Source organism: Thermobia domestica, chromosome 18, assembly GCF_964235325.1.
Source record: "Thermobia domestica chromosome 18, izTheDome1.hap1.1, whole genome shotgun sequence".
Taxonomy (NCBI): Eukaryota; Metazoa; Arthropoda; class Insecta; order Zygentoma; family Lepismatidae; genus Thermobia; species Thermobia domestica.
In genome coordinates, this window is record NC_137471.1 from 132,541,916 (window position 1) to 132,564,836 (window position 22,921).

At 36.3% G+C, this 22,921-nt stretch overlaps 1 protein-coding gene across 2 annotated transcripts in view; it reads left to right on the plus strand.

Moving 5' to 3' along the window:
* LOC145674938 (N-acetylneuraminate (7)9-O-acetyltransferase) overlaps nt 1-22,921 on the plus strand; it is a 146,736-nt gene that overhangs the window by 78,411 nt on the left and 45,404 nt on the right. The window contains exons 8-11 of one of the 2 annotated variants that reach the window (XM_081745196.1): nt 3,004-3,189; nt 10,308-10,456; nt 15,613-15,782; nt 16,234-16,299. In XM_081745196.1, coding sequence (XP_081601322.1) covers nt 3,004-3,189; nt 10,308-10,456; nt 15,613-15,782; nt 16,234-16,299 — 571 coding nt within the window. The remainder of the gene's footprint in view (nt 1-3,003; nt 3,190-10,307; nt 10,457-15,612; nt 15,783-16,233; nt 16,300-22,921) is intronic. The other variant, XM_081745197.1, reaches the window with a different exon arrangement.

Genomic DNA, 22,921 nt, shown 5'->3' on the forward strand with positions numbered 1-22,921 from the left:
AGAAAAAGGAACAGAAGAGTAGAATGGACGAAAAAAGAAAAAAAGAACGCAGTTCTTACATGAAATGAAATTTGGCAAATACAGTATTATTTCTGAATAAAGACCATAAGAAAATGAGAAGTCAGTGACATTCTTAGAAATAGTAAGAAGAGTTATTGGTGTATGTGGAATGCGAAAAACTAACGAATTTATTTCGGTAGTGGGGGGGGGGGGGCTTGAGCCCGATAGCCCCCCTAAATACGCCACTGCATATTAATCTTCTTAATTTCGTCCATAAGTGCTGAAGTTATCCCTTTCCCGTAAACAAAAGAAAAAGCATGACTTAAGAAGCGGTTGAAGAAATAATCCGGAGAATAGGGTTACACGAATAAGCAAACAGCGGAGTTTGCAAAATATAGTATTAAAATAATACCTTTTGACGCACCACTCAGGTAACAATATTTGCTCTTTTATTACTTTCGAGTGACGAAAGGAGAGAAGAAAGTATGGTGATTGTGAAAAAAAAAAAAAAATCGAATTGAGATTTCAACGGATTTACACGTTTCCTGCCCCATAGATTCCGAAAAAGTGATTTTTTTCGACGTATGTGCATCTGTTCGTTCTGACGTTTACTCGTCTAGAGGCCATACAGTTCAACAGATCTCAACCATATTTTAAACTTAAGGTTTTTATATAATTTTCGAAAGGAATTTTTCAAATTTTCCTCTTACCCTTAAAAATAAGGGTAGTTTATTTAAGAGTAAAAATTGGAAAAAAAAAATACGATTTTCTCAAAAATGGCTCTAATGATTTTGTTTATATTTTATGAGTCAATTTTCCAAAAACAACCTCATTGTGTGGTATGTCATTTCTCTGGGAAAAATCGAATGGGATAATTTATTCTTGGGGTTGAGTTCTTTTCGGACGGTTTTCTCAAAAGCTACTTACGCGATTTTGTTCATATTTCATAAATATTTCATTAATAACCTGAGAATATGGCATAACTCATTTTTTTCTGAAAAAAAAAAAAATGTATGAGAATTAGTTTATTCTTAAGAGTGAATTTTTCGGAAGATTTTCTTTAAAAACGACAGTTGAATTTGTCCATATTTCATTAATAACCTGCCAGTATGACGTAACTAATTTGCCCTGAAAAAAAACTACGGCTACTTTATTCTTGGGGATGAGTTTCTTTCGGACGATTTTGATCATATTTCATAAATAAATACGTCATTAATAAGCTAATTAAGCATAACTCGTTTATCCTGAAAAATCTACGAGGGATACGTTGTTTTCGTCGGAGTTAGCTTTTTTCTTACAATTTTCTCGAAAACAACTGAGTGAATTTTGTTTCTGTTTCATAAATAAATATTTCATTAATAACCTGACAATATGACATAACTTATTTGTCCTGAAAAAAAAAAAAAAAAAAAAACTATGTTGGATAATTTATTCTTCGGAGTGAGTTATTCTCGGGCAATTTTTTTCAAAAGCGACTCACGAGATTTTGTTCATATTTCAATAATAACCTGATCATATGGCATAACTCATTTTTCCTTAAAATATGTACGAGGGGTAGTGTTTTTTACGATTTTCTGAAGGAACGACTTCACGTGATTTCCAGTTCACCAATGCCGGATATTTTCGGTGTAGTGCACCATACGTCTGCTCCAGCTTTTTGGGATTGATGGTGCGACCATTAGGAATGAACTCGAAATTAATTATCCCCTCGTAGTTCCATCACAAACAAAACATGGCTGTGCTCGAAACAGCCGTGTTTGACGACCGGTTGTGGAAGTTGACCTTTGTTCATCCATTGATTTTGCACGTTGTGATTTCGGAGAAACACCCACATTTCATTGCATCTGACAGTCCGTTTTAGAAAACGCAGATCACGTGAATTGTGCAACAGTTGTCGACACACATCTATTCCTCTTTAACTCATGTGGCACTATACGGGAGCTCCTGATGATTTTCCTGAGTTCGTGAAGATGATGCAGTTTGATCATGTACTTACGGTCGATCACGGTGCATACACGCGCCTGCTGTTTAGGTATGAAAACATTGCAAGAGTTACACGTAACCTTGTATATGAAGTGAAAGGATATTTCCTTCTAATAATTTGTGTTACATCAACTATTTTTCCCCTGACATTTTTCCATGTTTTTTTTTTTTTTTTCATTTATTTATTTATTTATTTATTTATTTATTTTTAACGTATGCTTGCCATCCTCGCTTTCCAGAAGAAAAGGACCAACGAACGTTTCTTGGACAGATTTTTTAAAGCTATAGTAACATAATTTTTATATCGGTTGGATATCTTTCGTCATTACAAACTTGATATAAAATTCAGGTTATAAATACAAACGGCCTCTAAATAGTCTGTCGTCTCTTTTTGTTCCAGTGCCCCTTTGGAAGCGTGAACGCCCCCCGCCCCTTTTAAGGGCGTTAACGCCAACGTTGAGAACCACTGTTCAAGTTTACTGGGTACCTTTACTACTTATGTTGTTTTAAGTGTTTACGTATGCTTTTATTTATAATCCGTGTTCTAAGACCCAGCATCCTTTTGTTAGCATTATTTTTATTACCGAACTTCCATTTCTGGGTTTTGCTTAACTTACCACCTTTTTATATTTGTTTATTCTTATAATTTTGGAGGGACTGCGGTGGCTCAGTGGTAGAGCATTCACCTCTGGTGCGTGGGGTTCCTGCTTTGATCCCAGCTCGCTCCAAGTGGACTCTGTGGTGGATGAACACCGTGTGCGTGCGTTTTTTCGGGGTTCTTTCGTTTCCTTCCACTTTATTCATTCCACCATTTTATTAATTTCTCACCGTCACCGACTCCTTTAGCCTAGCTGGCATACATGTGGAACGTAAAATGAACGATTTCATTTCATTTATATTTCTTATAATTTGGGCTTCATGTCAGCCTAATTCTGACGTGGCTTGAAATTTAGTGCATGGTATCATATGATTTATTTTAATTTACATGTTGTAACCTATTCTACTTACTATTATTTGCAGTACAATAATTGCCTCAATGATGGTATTTCGAAAAATGATTAAAAGTTGGAAGGATTCTAAGCAGCAAAACAACCAGACGCTGATAAATGGAGTATATAAACCACCACCAGAATCAGATAGTTATACATTATTGACTTCATTAGCAAAACTGGCTATAATAATGGCCTACTTCTTTCTCTGTGATAGGTGAGTTTAGTTTAAGCTTTAAAGAAATTTGAAAAGCTCATCCTAGGTATGTGTGAAGTTGTATTAAAAGTATATAATTTTGTTCTTATGTGTGATGGATAACAATTTAAACAATTGATTTTATTGGGCCTGTATATATTTATCCTAGGCTATTTGGCTATAATGTGTCTTTAAAACTGCAGGTAAACATAAATTAATTTAATTTATTCGATTATTTTATGAGACAAATGGTAAATATTTTTGAAGGGTTTCAAGGTCAAATATTCCACTGTTCGCCGGTGGAAAATAGCATCTAATAGAGTCATCTTTGATATGCACTCCGAATTAAAGCACTTCAAAAATTTTACACTAGTAACCCTACACTTGTAAACCTAAAATACAGCTGTATTACTTTGTATTTAATTCTGTCTCCTAAAGAAATTTGTTCGTTATAAACATGTCTTTCCATGCAAAGTATTGAATTTTACCTATAAATTTTCCCAAATTTGCGCCAAAACTACATCAGCACCGTATTTAATTAAGAAGAATAATAGACAATAAAAAAAATTATGCAAATCTGTGATATAAGCAATTGACAAGCAAACTAACTAAAAATTCGGCAATATTATTAGCGCAGAGAAAGTTGAGACAAGTATAGATCGATAGAATTATTTAGCTGAACAAAATTGGATTTAGTGAGTGTAAAACCTCATACGTAGGTTTCGAGAAAAAAAAAAAAAAAAAAAAAAAAAACTAATATTTTTGTAAATCTGAAAATTGACACTATACGAGAATCACACCACTTACTGAGGTGAGACTCACAATGAAATATTCCTTCATTCAGTTCTTTATTATGACTCTAGCACGACGATAATGTGTAGTACGGTTAATGAGATAGTATAATTAACTAAAAGTATAATTAACTTTTAAATTTTAACTTCTGTTTAACTAAAATACGAGGGTAAATCATAAATTAACCACAATGTAGCTATAACTTTTCTTACATTGTTGATACTGACCTCTGTCCTCGTTTATTTTATTGTTATGCTGTTGTGGTCAGCTACAAAAGTTTGATCCTAATTCCTCCATTTATATTTCTTTTGCTGGAGATAGATCATTGTTGTTCCATTAGAACTTTATACCAAAGAGGATCAACGAACAGCGATCCGGTTTTGGTGGTCACAAGGTGTACTTGTATCAGAGGCCACAATCCATTCATGAAATCCATGAAAAATTAAAAAATGGTCGCACAAGTGTTACGCACGAGGAAGGAACTGAACGACCATCTGTGGCTCATTCCTCGTGCATAACACTTGTGTGGCCATTTTTGATTTTTTTTTTTTAAATCCATTCGTAAACACTTTGTTGCGGCAAGACACTGTTCCCGTATGTGCCGAAGTTCTTTGTTGGATTGCGGCCCCTGATACATCTTCCCAGCACAAAAACCGAATCACTGCTCGTTGTTGCTTTTTGGTGCAAACTTGTAGTGGAACGGCCGTGATCTATCTGCAATAAAAGGAAGACAAATGGAGGAATTGAGATGAAACTTCCATAGCATGACCACAACAGCATAACAATAAAATAAACGAGGACAGAAGTCAGTATGAACAATTTAACAAAATTAATAACTAATATTGCGGATATTTTTTTTTCACTTATCCTCGTATTATTCATGGTAAGACTTACATCAGTCGGTAGATCACATCGAGATGAACAAAATGACATATTTGAGGGTAAATTCTCATGCGAAGTTCTCGAAAACATCGAAAAAAACTAAAACTTTTGTGGCACTAAAAAGTCTCTGTCATTCGTTACCAATAATAACTGACAGTATTCATTTCGATGGAAGAAATTATTTGTATTTATGTACTGTCTAATAAGGGGACACTTTAGTCTAGTGGTTACAGCGTTGTACTCATGTCCGCGTGGTCCCGGGTTCGATTCCTGGCTGATCTTTCCCAATTTTCGGCGTCCTCCCAACGTCGTGAGGCAAACTGGGGAGTCAGGTGAATAAAAGACTTGAGGGCCACTAGGTCTATACGCACACCTATTAGAGACAAGGCAACGCAGCACACTGACCACGTGTTCGTTGGTAGATTGGACGTAGCTTAGTTTAGCTGGTCGCTAACAAGTGACGTAGGAGCGGCTCAAGGCCATAAGGACAAGAATGCCAGTGGTTAGTTAGTTAAGGTAGTGTCTTAATATGTAGCATAATACAATGTTAACTAACAAATTGTAAGTATTGTTGTGTGTCTTTTCCTAGCGTTCACACACGTACACATTTACACACATATTACTTACAAACTTAAAAATTTAACTAAATAAACTTTCAAGAAGTAGTAGCAAAACTTGTGTTCACATGGAGATTCAACAAATAGATTAGCTCCTTCCAACCAAGAAGCATGCAATATGAGCAATATTTCTCAACAGATGATTAATGCTGTCATCATTGCAGCGAAACAGTGGGTTTAATCAGTTGGTGTTGATTTTTACGAGCTTGACACATATGTTCTTGCTCATCGCGGGCAGAAATGTGTAAAGAAAGGTGATGAATACGCAGAAAAATAGCATCTTGTATCCGAAACTGTGCTTTATTCAGTGGTGTATTGCGATCTTTTGTATCTCCTGTCATTTGTCTAAAGAAAGAAAGAAAGAAAAAGGGACATTAATTTAGGAACAACCTTCGTATAAATGTAAACATTAATTTCATGGTTAGTTAAAGAGTTTCTACATCTGTATATATATGAAAAAATGTAAAGACTTTAACTAACCATGGAATTATCCAAGAAATAAATCTTTACATTTATACGAAGGTTGCTCAAAAATTAATGTCTCTTTTTTTTTTTTTCCTTTCTTTCTTTACATATATATATATGCATATTAAGAGTTCGGTGGAAAACAGTAACAACACTCATGTGAGCTGAATTTTCAAAAAAGTTCAAGTTTGAAACAACAGCATGTTCAGTATGCTATTTTTTCTATCTTGAATTGTTTCCGCAATTCAGCTCACTTGACTGTTATCATTGCTTTTCTGTAACTAACTCACTTGATTTTAAAATTAGGGTTATCATTGTTTTCCCCGAACTCTTTATATATATATATATATATATATATATATATATATATACAGGGTGGTAGGTAACACCTCCGACAAATTTTGGGAGGTGTTTCCTTATATGAAATGAAAGAAAAAAGTTCTAATAAACATGGGACGAAAAACGTCTCATTTCAGAGTTATGGACCACCGAAAATTCGAAAATTCACGTTTCGAAACGCTCTGCCTTAGCAACTACAGGATCGATCCCAAGCGGTTTAAGGAATTACAAAGAAACTAGTATGCGAACTATCTAAATATCCATGTTTTACCATCCTCCGTTATCGGCGAAACGAACTGTAAAAAGAAAATTGAGGTATAGAGATACTCCTTTAAGTACTAATGACGCGTTCGTTTCGCCGATAACGAAGGATGGTAAAACATGGATATTTAGATAGTTCGCATACTAGTTCCTGTGTAATTCCTTAAACCGCTTGTTATAGGTCCTATAGTTTTTAAGGCAGGGCGTTTCGAAACATGAGTTTTCGAATTTTCGGCAGTTCATAACTCTGAAATGAGACGTTTTTCGACCTATGTTTATAAGAACTTTTTTTTTCATTTCATATAAGGAATCACCTCCCAAATTTGTCGGTGGTGTTACCTACCACCCTGTATATATATATATATATATATATATATATATATATATATATATATATATATATATATATATATATATATATATATATATATATATATATATATATCGAGAGAGAGAGAAAGAGTAGATGGGTAGATATAACCCTGTTACGAAACAACCGTACAAGGTAGACAAAAGCAAATATTTTTACTGGATATCACAAGTGACAAGTAGGGACCTACACAGCATCCTCATACAAGGTGGTGTGATGGAATTAGGTAGCACTGAGAATATCTTGGAAACGAAATATCTAAGATAAATGGTTGTCAAAAACTATTAGGAAGATCTTAATCCAGCAATGGATTGATAATTGTTGATAATGGTATGTATATTTTTCAGAATTAAATAACCCTCAGCACTACACTCATGTAATTCAGTTCTCATTCTTGATATCTGAGCATTTGAGATTAAGAAATAAATGCTTATACCTTGCTTGTTCCAAGAGATTGTATGTTTAACCCTATAGCTGTAAAAATTTCTAAATAAGAATAATTAAAAAAAAAAAAAAAAGTTAAACTACAGTAAAACTAATTTAAAGATAGTTAAATTTTACTGTTTCTGGGTATAACTGGGTAAAATTTACTCTCATGACTGGGTATAACAAATGGTTCTGCGAACACGAAATATTTTAACAGCCGGTTCTAGCGAACTGGTGTGAACTGGCTGAATAGCTGCACTGAATATAAACATTATATTCTAATTTACTAAACTGTGACATATTCCTGTAATTACAACAGTTTTGGTATGAACTAAATATTTCATGGCATCTTGTAATCAAAAATCTCTTCGATATTATTATTGCCACTGGAATTGCAGCAACTTACCGTACGACTGACGTTTTTTCATTAGATGGAACAAATCTACTCACTACTGATGAAGTATAGTCGTGAATTCTATCCGAAATACTTAGTTCTTTCCAGAATTTATGATTATAGGATTAGCCGTAGGTTAGTATTAAATTAGAATATAATGTAAGTAAATGTTCCTTACCTTCTGTAAGCAAAAGAATATAAGCATCTAAGTTAATGTACAAATCTACATTATAACTTTAACTTCACAATGTCAGTTAAAATGTCTATACTCAGGGGCGGACCCAGGACGGACTTCTGGAGGGGGGGCGGTGGGTTGTAATACTGCTACTTAGAGCTACTTTTAAGAGCGTCAAAAAATAAACTATATATTTTATTTATATATAAAATAAAAAGTTTCCTCTTCTTGAGGGGGCGATCGCCCCTCCCTGGATCCGCCCCTGTCTATACCTAGTATAAAATTGTATCAGTGTTTTCTCAGAAAATTAAAGATTCAGCTTAACTTTTTCATAAGATTTTCTAGATAGCTCAAGTGCAAAAAATTTAGGTTATCATATTATTAAGATTTTTTGTGCACACCAATAATACAAGAGAAAATTTTGATAAGTGAAACGAGATACTTCTAAAAAATAAGTTCCGATCAACTGTAAAATGAAAGACGAACGTAAGAAAATTTTATATATATGTATAATTATTACTGTGGAGTTGTAATATATAATAATTTTGCAATATATGCACCATGCTTGTTGAGACGTTTCTTGTAACGTAACCTTAGCGCTTTCGTGTATGCCTGTGTCAAAGAATTCTGCCGCTAAGGGCCAGAACCAGGATGCTGCGACTATATGAAACTAAGCTATGCTGTCGAAATCTTATTCGGCTCAGAATTCGCTTCAGGTGGAGGTCTGGGCGCTTGGTGAGACCTATAAAACGAGGTGACGTAGAATACTCATCCGGTGCTTCGTCTCCGGTGACGATGGATCGAAGAACTGGTGACTTTTCTGGTGGTAACGTAGCTGGAAGATCACAGCTGAAGCTAGGCGCTTCTTGTGTTCCGTCATCAATTGTTTTGGAACCCATCATGCACACAACTTGCGAAACTGTAGTTGCTGACTAACAATCTCATGTAGAAAGGAACGGGAGATCTACGAAAATTGACATGAGAGTTTGGACACTATGAACCGCCGGTTCTGTAGAATTACCTGCTTCACACTTTCCACCAATTCAGACTTAATATGGACGGTGAGCCACTATGGTGTTCGTCGCGCATATTGGTACGGTCTGCTGTGAATTGTCTGCTACATCTTTTGACCATATCTTCACTCATGACATCCGATCCATACATTTCACACAAGTATCGGTGGATCTCTGACACCGATATCTTCTTAGCTTGGACAAATTTGATAACGTGCGTACCTCACACTCGTAGCAGACTGTATGTACACAGCCACAATTCTCATTCTACTGATGCTACACAACTGCGCTCGTACCAGGTTATGGTTACATATTTCTTCTCCACTTTTTGGCCCCGCTCTGACTACTTGTGTCATCTTCGTCACTTTTGGAACTTACTTTCTGGATGCGCCTTAAATGTGAGTTAACTAAATCTACCGAGAATGGTTCCAGCGACTACTGAAATAATTCAGTTGTTAATACGTTGATCGTTAAACGCAGTAAATAAAATAAAAGTTGTAAGTTTATAAATTATTACAGACACGCATCAGTTCGTATCCTTAAATAATTAAATCAAATATAAAGAAAAAATTAATGAAAGAGGGAACACCCGATTTTTAACACACCGTATCCTCTATAGATGTGAATTCAATAACATACAAAGAGTGAAAAAGTGACTGACTGAACCGGGACTCGAACCCAGGATCTCCGGCATACCATGCCGATCCTTTAACCACTACGCTTCACAGAAGAATAACCGTCATAGGTGCCTAATATATGGATACAGGGATTGTCCAATCACAGCAGAAGTCCGTGGTACAACCCACGTGGTCCGGGATGAGAGCGCCGATCTCGAGAGTGAGAGATTGAGTGGCTATACTGAAAAACAAACTGGGTGGCGTAGTGGTTAACGCATCGGCACTGTATGCTGGAGGTTCCGGGTTCGAGCTCCGGTCCAGTCAGTCACTTTTTCACTCTTTGTATATTACAAAGAAAAAATATTTTTAAAAAGCTTACAAATTATAAACTTATTTCAGTTATTATTGTATCCTTTTCTTATTTCTTCGTCTGCCTGTCTGATTAACCATTTAACGAAAGTTCTTGTTATCTTCTCTTTTAATTGTGTTAAACATGCACCAGAAATAAATTAGCATTTGCTGTTGAAATGTCGAAAAATGTACCCAATTAACTATTTTCATTGCTTTATTCGTATTCTACATACTCCAATTATTAAAATATGGGTAGTTTCATTTTCTGAGAATTCTAACTGTAGATCTGCTACCAAAGTAGATTTGAGATGTAGTGACCTATAGGTTGTTCTAAGTTCTACGCATAAACCTTTATATTTAAGCAAGAACTAAATTTTAAACTTTGTCTATTTTTTCAGCTTAACCTTCATTTTAAATAACTTTGATCTTTCTTTCAGAACTAATTTCTTCATGAAGGAGAACAAATATTTTACCCAAGTTAGTTTTTGGTTGCCCTTTGGGTATGTGTTTGCGTTAGGACTGTTCTTTACAGAAGATAGTCGTTTTACCAAAGTATTGCATCGCGACCAAACAGACGAGTGGAAAGGTAATAATAATAATAATAATATATGAGATGTTCCTGATGGGAAGGGAAAACTCAGCCAAAGTTATGTGCAATTTGAACGCTCGAAAATCACATAGGTGTTCGAGTGGTAATACCAAACTGTTCTGTGGTAGTCAGTTCTCTTGCTTATATTATAGTTTGTGGAAGTCGTGCGTGTTTGCCATAGAAAATACAGTTTTAAAATAAACGTTTTTTTTTTTTTTTTTTTTTTTACCGTTCAGAGTACGTTTTCAGGAAACATGCCTTTGTTGATTTCGCCCTTAATATTGCGAACATCTCATATGTTAATATCAAATCATTATCGTTATGCCTGTAAAAAGTACAGTAGACTATCGAGTATTGGGCCTAATGTGGAGGAAGGGCAGGCCGGATAACAATAAAGCCGGATAGGCCAAACTTCTATGAACCCATTTCTTTATGAATATTAAGCATCCCCAAATAACAATTCACGAATACAGTACTGTACGTAGGAACAGCCATAAGCGTACTGTATTGAGACCTGTTACACACTGACGAAACAATGAACAAGGAGCAGAACGCTGCTCTTTTCCTATCACAACTTGTATTTTGCACACGACACGTAAGAAAATCGTAGCAGACGTCCGCTTCCAATGCCTTGACAATGTTGCCAAGGCAACGCCTTGCCTTTCTCATTTAATTACGATAAGAGAAAACTAGGCCGGATAGTCGCCAGCCAGATACTCGGGAGTCTACTGTGTAAATAACATTTTTTGCATTCAATTTTATATAAAAGATAGTCTCTGTAGATGTGTTATTTATCGTGGATTTGATCAAGGCGAGTAACGAAACGAATGAGATGGCAATTGAGATCGTATTGAAGAGAGGTATGTATCGAGCGAGCTGGTCATCACATTGAGCACCTACTGTAACTGCTGATTTTTCACATTGATATGTGAATTACTTACAGGAATAAAATTAGGTAACGACATACAACCATGCTATTGGTAAAAATTCAGTTATATTTAAGATGGCTGCCATGATGGACATACGCTTTCGTAGGTACAAGCCTGCAGTCGTTTCCAGATTTCTAAATCAGTCTTTATATATATATATATATATATATATATTGAGTGATTGATTAAAATGCTCAAAAAAGATTTATTAGCCAGACTTGGTAATAAGAAACTCTTTGACCAAATCTTGAACTAAAATGACTTACAACAAAATAATACAACTATGCAATATTCATTAACAAATTAATTGGTAGCGAAACAAATAGTCATTCTTTTAAATGCAAAATGTCATTCCAAATTCCAGTTTACAAGACGTCTACATACAAAAGGAAAATAAGCAGCAACTCTTGAAGATAGTTATCCAAGATGTAACTACTCAGTATTATCTGAAAATTCCAACTGTAAATATCAAATTTGATTAAATTGAACTATATTATTTATTTATTTTTGCTAATTATAAATGATAACGAATAATATTTCTGTAAGTTCCAGATGCATAAGGAAGAATCAAAAAGAAAAGTTAATATTGAATTTATTCCTAAAGATGAAGGAGTACAAATATGAAATTGTGTATAGTATGTTATGGATACAGTATCACACTAAAATGGCACGTAGTCATCACTGGGGTCCAGACATTTATTTCATCGAGACAGCAATTTTTCCATGCCGGTATAATAATAATAATAATAATAATAATAATAATAATAATAATAATAATAATAATAATAATAATAAACCTTTGTGAGTTAGGTAACCGAAGCATCTTGCACTGCTTGAAATATGTTAAAATGTTATCATCGGATGTTCCGTCATGAATCCAAAAGTATGGTACTCAGAAGAGGCTAGATTAATATTGTACAGAAGATGTTTCAGGGTATACAGGGAATACAGGGTATACAGGGAATAGTCTTTCACTTCTTTTCTTCATGTGTCACATGAGCTCTCCTGCTGGAAAACGCGTGACCCCACACGTACATTTGTTTACGTATTATCACATTTTATCCATAATCCTCTCTCAGTTTTTGATGAATTTCTGTTGGTTTATTCCCCATAGGACACAAGAATTGAGTGGCACTACGCATCTCAATTTTGTGTAACGTCCTGATGTCTCAGTTGCTGTTTCTTGTTTTGAGCAGCATAGTCACCGGAAGAAACAACGTGCTGCTCTCTGATGGCTGCCAGACGTACAATATCTCGACACCTGCTACATTTATAAAATATAACTACACTGATAAATACTGGATTACACAACTAAATTCATTTTACTGTACTTTTTGATTCTTCCTTGTACTGTAAACTGGGGTTACTTGTAAAATCTGGGGCTGTTTGGAAAACTGACATTTTTTTGTTACATGGTCTAATAATGAGAGAACTATAACAGATATGTCGTTCTCTTCCAGACCAATGAAAGGTAGGCACCTGAAAAAAGCAATATGGATGGTCATAAGTGCTGTGTGGTATTTGTAGACTGGTGTAAAAATTCTCACAGCAATTGATACTTTTTTGTGTTTTTTCAATTTTCTGTAAAGTGTCCCGTGTTTTCGTAATGAAAAGTGATTTTTAACTGGTTTTGGTAAATATCCAAGAGACTTTCTGAAAACGATCATGATACCGATGGCTAAGAAATCGAACCCAAAGAGATGTGAGGATTATAGAACTATTAGTCTCATATCTCATGCAGCTAAAATTCTGCTCCGAATACTGAACAGAAGGTTATATGGAAGAACAAATAAAGATGTTGAGGAAGAGCAGTTCGGGTTCAGAAGAGGCAAGGGCACAAGAGATGCTATTGGATTATTAAGGGTGATCGGTGAAAGATTTATAGAGAAAGGGAAAGAGGTGTATGTTGTATTTATTGATCTAGAAAAGACTTTTGACCGCGTGAATTGGGAATTGTTGTTGGGAGTTTTAACAAAGATAGGGTTGGAATGGAAAGATAGAAGACTCATAAGAAACTTATACATGAACCAACAAGTAAGTGTTAGGATAGGGGAAGAACTGACGGAAGAGAGTGCAATTGGCAGGAGAGTTCGACAAGGATGCTGCCTCTCGCCAACACTATTTAATGTCTATCTAGAAGAGATAGTGAAAAAGAGCCTACATGATGATGATGGTATTTCGGTAGGAGGTAGAATGATTAGATGCATAAGGTTTGCAGACGATATGGCCCTTGTTGCAGAATCTGAAAAGAAAATCAATAAAATGTTAGAAAAAATGAGAAGGGGCTTTGAAGAATATGGGATGAAAATAAATGTTAGAAAGACAAAAGCCATGGTGATTGGAACGAAGGGGTCTGTGTCAAATATAAAAGTAGGAGGGGAGAAAATAGAACAAGTGAATAGTTTTCGATACCTGGGTAGTGTTCTTAGTAATGACATGAAATGCGAACGTGAAATAAAAGCAAGGATAGGAATGGCGAAAGAAGCCTTTAAAAGAAAGAAAAGTCTGTTTTGTGGGACCTTGAACAGAGAGTTGAGAAAAAGACTCATAAAATGCTTCGTGTGGAGAGTTGTGCTGTATGGGGCGGAAACGTGGACATTGCGTCAGGGTGACAAAAATCGAGTGGAAGCCTTCGAAATGTGGGTGTGGAGAAGAATGGAAAGAGTTAGTTGGGTCGAGCGGAAAACGAATGAGAGAGTGTTAGAAATGGTGGGTGAGAAAAGAACACTTTTAGATATTATTAGGAAGAGGAAGAGAAACTGGTTGGGACATTGCCTAAGAAGAGATTGTATCATGAGGGACGTCCTAGAGGGTATGGTGGCGGAAAAGAGAGGGAGGGGGCGAAGGAGACTACAATTAATGGATGATATTAAAACAGAAAGATCATACGCGAAGACGGAAAGGTTAGCGGAGGACCGTGGAGCATGGAAGCTTCTTAGCTGCGGCAAGTGACCTGCCAATAAAGGCAGAATACCTATGATGATGATGATTGGTAAATATTACTGATTACAGAAATTTCCTAATGAGACAAATTAATTTTACATTTCCACTTCCTTTCTGGGACAATCTGTGGCCACTTTTTTATTTCCCTCTTTTTTCTACTAAAAATGATTATATTGATCAAGGAATAGACAACGATGACATTATTGAAGTTTTGCCTGAATCTCCCCACAACCGCAGAGAATAATTTGTTTTTCCATGACTTTGCAGCAAGGAATTTCAGTATGTGAATTTCTACCGGTAGGGCCTAGCTTGACATTTATTTTTTTGTCCTTATTGTACTGTGTTACATTATTATTATAACAGTACCATACGATATTTTTGCAAAGAGTTAACGTAAATGTACACTTGTAAAAATGGTACCAGGTAATTTTGAAAACCAATGCAAGGCAATTACTGATCTGAAACATACATAAAGTTCATAAAATTACCATTCGTAGATCATGTTTAGGGTCTTAAAGAAGCCTCAAGAGCTTATGCGTGTATTGGCATTTGCCAAAGTTTCCCTTACATTGTTTAAAATCTACCACGTTTATAAAAGCATGTTGAAAAAAAAGAAGAAGAAAAAAATTGTATGCCTTCAGAAAGACAGAGAGAGACAAGCTTACCACTGTAGTTAGTTTAGATTGGTTCAACAATTTATTATGTTTAACTAAAAGGTGGTGCAGAAAAGAAGTATCTTTTTTTATTATTATTATTTAAAATAGCCTAGGGACACATTGCTATGAAAGAAACGTAGGCATGTTGCATATCAAACTTCTCAGGAAAGTGTGATCTGCAAGTGGTTCTTTCCAAATAGTCTTATCTTTTACACAGCTCTTACTACTATGAAAATACATATTTTTCAAGTAGCCCCAAAAGCGGCTTGAGCTGTTGAGAGGCTTCAGTTTCAGTAAAATTTTATGACTGCAGGAAAAGGTAACATGGACTAAGCTCTAGAGACATCACAAGAAGAAAAATAATTGCAATAAATAACAAGGGCTAGTATTAAAAAAAAAAAAAAAAAAAATCCAAGTAACCCCACTTTATGGCATATTATCTGTATATTGTCTTTGTAAGGATTAATTTGTGTCGTAGAATTTTCGTGTACATGTTTGGACTCGATGTATAATAACGTAGTCATTTCTATCTTTTGTTTAATTTATTTTATACTATATGTAGTGGCTAAAAGGTTTCTGGCTGTTCTTAGTACTAAAGATTGAAATAAATTATTCTTATATTTAGGTTGGATGCAGCTAGTGATACTAATATACCATATGACAGGAGCAAGTGGAATACTACCTATATATATGCATATCCGCGTTCTTGTTTCTGCGTATCTCTTCTTAACTGGATACGGACATTTTTATTACTTCTGGCAAAGAGGAGACGCAGGACTTATTAGATTTTTCCAGGCAAGTGTAAATTATCTTACGTTGAAGTATTAGTTGATTCTTGAATTCAAATCACAAACCCAGTTTGCAGATACCGATACCGCTATGGTTACTTATTTATTTAGTTAGAAGATTTTTGGAATTATAGGATCATAATTTCCATCGAAAAAGAAAGAAAGAAAGAAAGAAAAAAAAAAAAAAAGACACCTTCCTGATGTAGTCTCGAACTGATCATTCATTTGATGGAAATTGTCATCCATATTTTATTAGCATTATTGTTGATTATATTGTATTTATTAGAGTATTGTATTATAGAGAATATTTTGAAGTTTTTAAAAGTAATTTCCATTGCTTATTATTGTATTTGAAGAAAAAAAGTAGCACTGCTATATGCTGTGTATATTGCAGTGAAGTTTGACAGTGACGGAATAATGGTAAGTCTTGTACAGGATCATCAATCCTTCTCTTACAGAATAGAGGACGGAATTTTGCGATGTATTGGCGCTTAGAAAACTGTGGACTTCGGAGAGTGTTTGAGGTATGATTTTTTAATGAAAGTAGTTTCATAAGATTTATTTTTTATGTACAAAGCTTAGTATTTAACTTCTTAAAATAATATTATAGAAATTGTTAAGTGTTACTAATTTTATTGTTTACAACATAATCCATTTTGTTTGAGATTGTGGATCGCGCAATAGCTGTATTTTGTCTATTGTATGTCTTGCTTGTTTTTGAGTCTTTCCTTATTTTCATGAAAGATTCAAAAGTTAAATTTAGATCAAGAAAACCTGAATAAGAATTAGTACAATATGATGTTACAGCGGAAACAGCGATTACGATAATCATCATCATAGGTATTCTGCCTTTATTGGCAGGTCACTTGCCGCAGCTGAGAAGCTTCCATGCTCCACGGTCCTCCGCTAACCTTTTCGTCTTCGCGTGTGATTCTTTATAGGGTTTACAACTTCAATCAGTAACAATTCTTTATTGGAACCACATACAGACTTGTTTTATATGTCATTATACTACAAAACACTAAGTTTTTTGTGACAAATCCATTATGGTTTGATGTGTGCACCAAGGGTCATCCTGGACACATCCAACGAAAAAGTCGATTTCCTGCCAAACAGTAGCCAGCATTTCGGATGTAACGTTCCCGATGGCTGTTGTGATGCGGTTTCAGTTTATTAACTTTATCAGGTAGGAGAGGGGTGTACACCTTATCTTTCACGAACCTCCACAGAAAGAAGTCAAGTGGTGTAATCTGAAGATCATATTAGCCAGGCAATTGGTCCATCACGACCTATACACTTATCTGGGAAACGCTGATTCCCTTACGTCTATCAGGTAGTGCGGTGGGGCGCCAACTTGTTGCCGCCATAAGCGGCCATCGTGGTCATCTTCATCTAACCGTGAAACAAGGAAGTTCTGGAGCATATCCAGATGGGCGATGCCGGTGATGGTGCTCTCAGCAAAGGAAAATGGTCCATACACATTTGCTTTGGAAACAGCGCAAAACATGTTCACTTTGGAGCTGTCACGAACCAGCTCCACATGCGCATGTGGATTTTTAGTACCTCAAACACGACAATTGTGTGTGTTGAGTCGGCCGAAAAGGTGAAAATTTGATTCATCACTGAATACCACATTGTTCAAGAATGACTCATCACCACTAATGCGATCCAACATGGTAACACAGAATTCATGGGGTATGTTTATCCTCTTTACTCAGTGCTTGAACCAGGGACAGTCTCTATGGCTTCATGGACAAACGTCTGCTCAATACACACGAAACAGTCTGAGGGATACCAGTTTCTTGTGATGCACGTCGTGTAGATTTTCGAGGACTGTGAACAAAACTCTCCCTAACTGCTTCCACCACATCGTCAGTCACGAATGAGAGCCGTGGAGCCTTTGTGTGTGGCAAAGAACAACCTGATTCAACAAATGTTTGGTACCATTTGTACACTGTCGATCTGCTGGGTGGTTCGTTACCGTATTGTGTGTGAAATTTACGCTGTGTACTCGTTGCTGACTTCGTTTCTTCAAACCAAACACGCACTTAGCTCTTTCCGCACCAGTGAAAGTCTCCATTTTCAACGACTGACCGGTGGCGCTGCGTGTGGTTAACTCCGCAACTACTCACTACGTGAGTGAAACTCGAAGTGTTTTGCATTATAATGACACATAAACCAAGTCTGTATGTGGTTCCAATAAAGAATTATAACTGATTGAAGTTTTAAACCCTATATATAGGGTAGGTCAAAATAAGTGTTACAAGCCAATATTTCGCGAAATATACATCAAATAAGAAAACTGTTAAAAAGTCAATGTACAATACAGAGGGGGGCTAAAAGATGGGTCAAACACGAGGTTCTCCCATTTTGGAGGGAGGGGGTGTACGTGGAATTTTTAAATAGGAACATAGGTCGAGTGATACCTCCTTCCAAAGAGCTTGGAAAATTGAACAATTTTTGTGAGAAACAATTTTTGATATGGGTCACCGTTTTCAAGATGGCCCCTAAAAATGGTTCTGTATCAGATAAAATTCCCATACTTATAAGTCAGAAACAGCTGAGTAGAAAACGATGAAACAAAAAATGAGAAAGGAAAAAGCCACAGGCTACGTAGAATAATGTTGTCACGGTGTCCCCAGGTCCCCCATCATGGGGCCCCGGGACCAACTTGAAAATTTCAAATGGGAATATAGGTCGAGTGATACCTTGTTTGATAGATCGTGGAAAACCAAACAGCCTAGTACAAATTTGTATTGATTTCGGGCAAGTCTGTTTCAAAATGGCCGCTGAAAGTGGGTTCAAACTGTGTGTTACAAGCCAATATCCAGCGAACTATGCATCAAATAAGAAATGTTCAAGAGTCAATATACAATACAGACAGGCCTAAAAAATGGGTCAAACACGAGGTCCTAATTTTGTACTAAGCTGTTTGGTATTTCACGATCTATCAAAGAAGGTATCATTCGCCGTATGTTGCCATTTAGTTGCCATTTGAAAATTCCACGTACACCCCTTCCTCCAAAATGGGGGCGGGGAACCTCGTGTTTAACCCATATTTTAGGCCGTCTGTATTGTACATCGACTCTTAAGATATTTCTTATTTGATGCATAGTTCGCGGGATATTAGCGTGTAACACTTAATTTGAACACTGCGCTTTGTATTTAAATGTGGAACCATTTTCGGCGGCCATTTTGAAACAGGCTTGCCCGAAATCAAAACAAATTTTGTACTAAGCTGTTTGGCTTTCTACGATCTATCAAACAAGGAATAACTCAACCTATAATTAGCATTTGAAATTTTCAAGTTGATCCCGGGGCCCCATTATGGGGGCTCTGGGGACACCGCAACAATACCATTCCACATTGCCTATGGCTTTTTCCTTTTTCACTTTTTGTTTCACCGTTTTCTACTCAGCCGTTTCTGATTTATAAGTACTGGAAATTTTATCTGATACAGGACCATTTTTGGTGGCCATCTTGAAAACGGTGCCCCATATAAATTTTTTTTTTCAATTTTCCAAGCTCTTTGGAACGAGGTATCACTCGAGCTATGTTCCCATTTAAAAATTTCACGTACATCCCCTCTCCCAAAATGGTGGGCGGGGGAACCTCGTGTTTGACTCATGTTTTAGGGCCCTCTGTATTGTACTCTTAATGATGTATAGTTCACGAGATATTGGCTTGTAACACTATAGTTTTCGGGGTCACTGAGATGAAGAGTGACACTTCCGATGCAATTTAAATTCAAATTCAGCCCCCCCAACTTGGAGAGGGGGAGGAGGGATATATACATATATATAAAGGAGTTGTGCATTTGAAGTTTTTATTTCAACCTAGCGAAGAGGATAATCAACGCTAGTAGTTTATAATCAGCAACCACGCGTTCTATCGTCATGTCAGAACAGTTTTCAACATCACAGCTGCTTAGTACCATTACATTTACTAAAAGAAACAGTTGTTGACATTATTCGTTCTCTTAGCGGGATGAAGAATAAAACTTTAAAATGATTAACCATCCATACTGATCCATAGTCCGCTTCACCCAAATTGGCGTGTGGAATCAGTTAATAAGCACGCAGTGCGTGTTAGTAAACCTTCAGGGAGGAATCTAATCATTTCTAATTGATTTTGTTCGTATTTGTAGACAATTATGAATGATAGATTTTTCCCTGAAGGTTTAGTAACAGCGCACTACGTGCTTATTGGCTGATGCCACACGCCAATTTGGGTGACGCGGACTATAGTGGCTAGCGCGCGCATCTTTTTTGCAAAGGATACCGGGTCCAGTTCATTTTAGGAAAACTTTTGGTGGTTTGGAGCCAATTTAAATTATAGGTCCTCGTCTAGGTTTTCGGTGCTGAAAGAGATCGCTAAACTCCTCCCAAACAATTAACTTATCAATAGTTAGCAGAAAGAGGTTCCTCCACCAATAAGAAGTAGCAGTTGTCATTTGCTAAGATTCAACTGCAAGGGTGAAAGAGGGGTGCCAAGTATGATCAGAAATAGAACTTTATTTTGTAACGGACAGAGAATTGTAGGCTACGTAGCTTCATAATATGCTTTGTTCGCCAAACTCTCTATATGAACGTATTTAATATTCAAAATAGTTTGAGTTTCAAAAAGTTTTGGATACAGTACACACATATTTACAGTATTATGTACAAATTTCTACTAGAGCTCCTTCGTGGCTGAGCGGTTAGCTTACGCGCCTTTGGCGTGGAAGACCGGGATTCGATTCCCGGCGGGAGATCATGTGGTTTGGATTCCACGTTAATCAGTAGGTACCGTTTCATGTAGCCTCGCTGCTGAAAAGACGTTAAACTCAAAATCAACTCAACAAATTTCTACTAATATAGTAATTAGCCAGAGAACTGCCTATATATCACACAACTAAAAGCAAATGCATACAGAATAGAGATATTTTGGAGAACAAATGTATTTAATTAACATTTTAACATCTATGTTCTTGCGTTCCATGTGTAAACAAAACAGGAGCAAGAGAATCAGTAGGAGACAGTTACGATTTCATCACACAATTAATTTTCATAGACATTCCGTGTAAATTACCTTCCATTTATAAATTTTATAAATTGCTGTTGCCTATGAAAGGTGGAAGTTTTCTGACGAACTCAGAGTAGGTTCATGTCTCCTTCAGTTGAATCCTCTGTGAGTCTGATGAGGACACTGATAGAGTAGAAGAGTTTTATATTACCTTGTGTGTTGTATTTCAGTTATGTTTGTGTAACAGGAAACTGTTAACATTGTTGATTTTGGAGACCTTTAGTGTATGTTTTGCAACTCTGTCGATGGCGAGTTGTAATGATATAAGATGAAGTGGTAACCGGCGATAGTAGTTGGCGCAACTCAACCATCTTCATATACTACATATATTTCTAATTAAGGTATAATAAAGTGAAAGATAATGTTTACCTATAAATATGTAGTAATTACTCCTCTTATACATTTCGATATCCTATTACGCTGATATCCTGAGAGCAAGTAAATCCGAAGAAACTTCGAGCTAGATCGGTGAGTACTAAAGACGCACTAGGGTTTGGTAACATTGCTAGTTTCCAGTGCTGAATTAGTGTCGTCTGCAACACTCCTATGCACCGTGTCATTCTTATTCCCGCGTTAGTCGTTGGAGTGTAGTAGACCGTTAAACATGGCAGCTCCATTGTCGATCAGCACCAAGGAGGAAATAAGGACAGTGAATAGCTTTTTGTTTGCGGAAGGTGTTAAACCTGCGGTAATTATTCGTCAAATGCAAGCGCAGTATGGTGACAGCTGTTTATCGCGAAGCAAGATCTACGAATGGATAGAGTGTTTCAAACAGGGAAGAACTTCTATATGTGACAAACAAAGACCGGGCAGGCCATCGATGTCAACAACTGAGGACAATTTGAAAGTCGTTGAGGGTATGGTGATGGAAAACAGACGAATTACAGTGGACGAAATCGCGATTTGCATATGTTTGGGCCATTGAAGGAAGCACTCAGGGGAAGAAGATTTGCAACCGATGCAGAAGTCATTGATGCAGTGCAAAATTGGCTACAGGTGCAACCGAATAACGTTTTCCAACGGAATCAAAAAAACTTGTGAAACGTTGGGAAAAGTGTGTTGGAAGTGCAGGGAAATTATGTAGAAAAATAATGTATGTTTCAGTTTTCTATCATTAGAATAAATAGAATTTTCTGAAAAGTCTCTTTACTTCTTGACTTCTTCTCGAAGCATTAAAAAATGGCAGTTTATATTGCCAAAATGGCTGTTTATTGTATTTTTATGTTAATAATTTACCAAGAACTCAAATTAAATGCGCGTTAATCTACATTAAGGATTGTAAATAGCACTAATTAATAAATATGATTTAGAAAATATCAATAACCAGAACACGTCGAAACAATCATAAACATAGAACAGCAGAGAAAATACACTAATGGATACTGTGACCAGAACCTACCTTAAACAACTCAATGAATATTAGATAAACCCTATTTTGACACTTGGTAGAGCAGTCATCCCATACAACATGTAGTTTACTTCTGATTGCACGATAGCGTGAACATTTTCTTAGGTTGTCCACACACAAATTATGTCGTTTGTCCGTTAAGATGCGTTTGAGGTCTGAAAATAATTGCAGGTTTGGTTCGATATCTGCTGATGTGACAAGATCATATTTGAAGCGCGTCACAACCTTGGAATTCATAGCAACATGAATATGGCTTCCATGTGTTTTGTTGGGAACAGTGATGTATCCTCTCTAGTGAGGAGCACTAAATTCCGTATCTCATAGATAATCTGCATTCCACGATAACTGCAAGCAATGACGTTTGTATTTCCGATAGAAAGGTGAACAAATTTTCACGTTACTAAAACTAAAGTTAACCGTAAAATGGCAAATATGGTCAGTGATCACAATAAATGGCATTTATTCACGATTTCTTGTAAAAATGGCAAAATATGGTATTTTGCCAGAGCTGTCGGTCTTTAGCAATCATATTTGTAGTAGTTTCCAAACGTGGTCCTGCGTAGCGCGCGGTCCCAGGTTCGATTCCCGGTGGGGGCACACGGTCGAAAAAGTGTAAAAAGCTTTTTCAGGCCGAGTGAGGTTTTCTTGGGTTTTTCTTCATTCACACCAGGCAA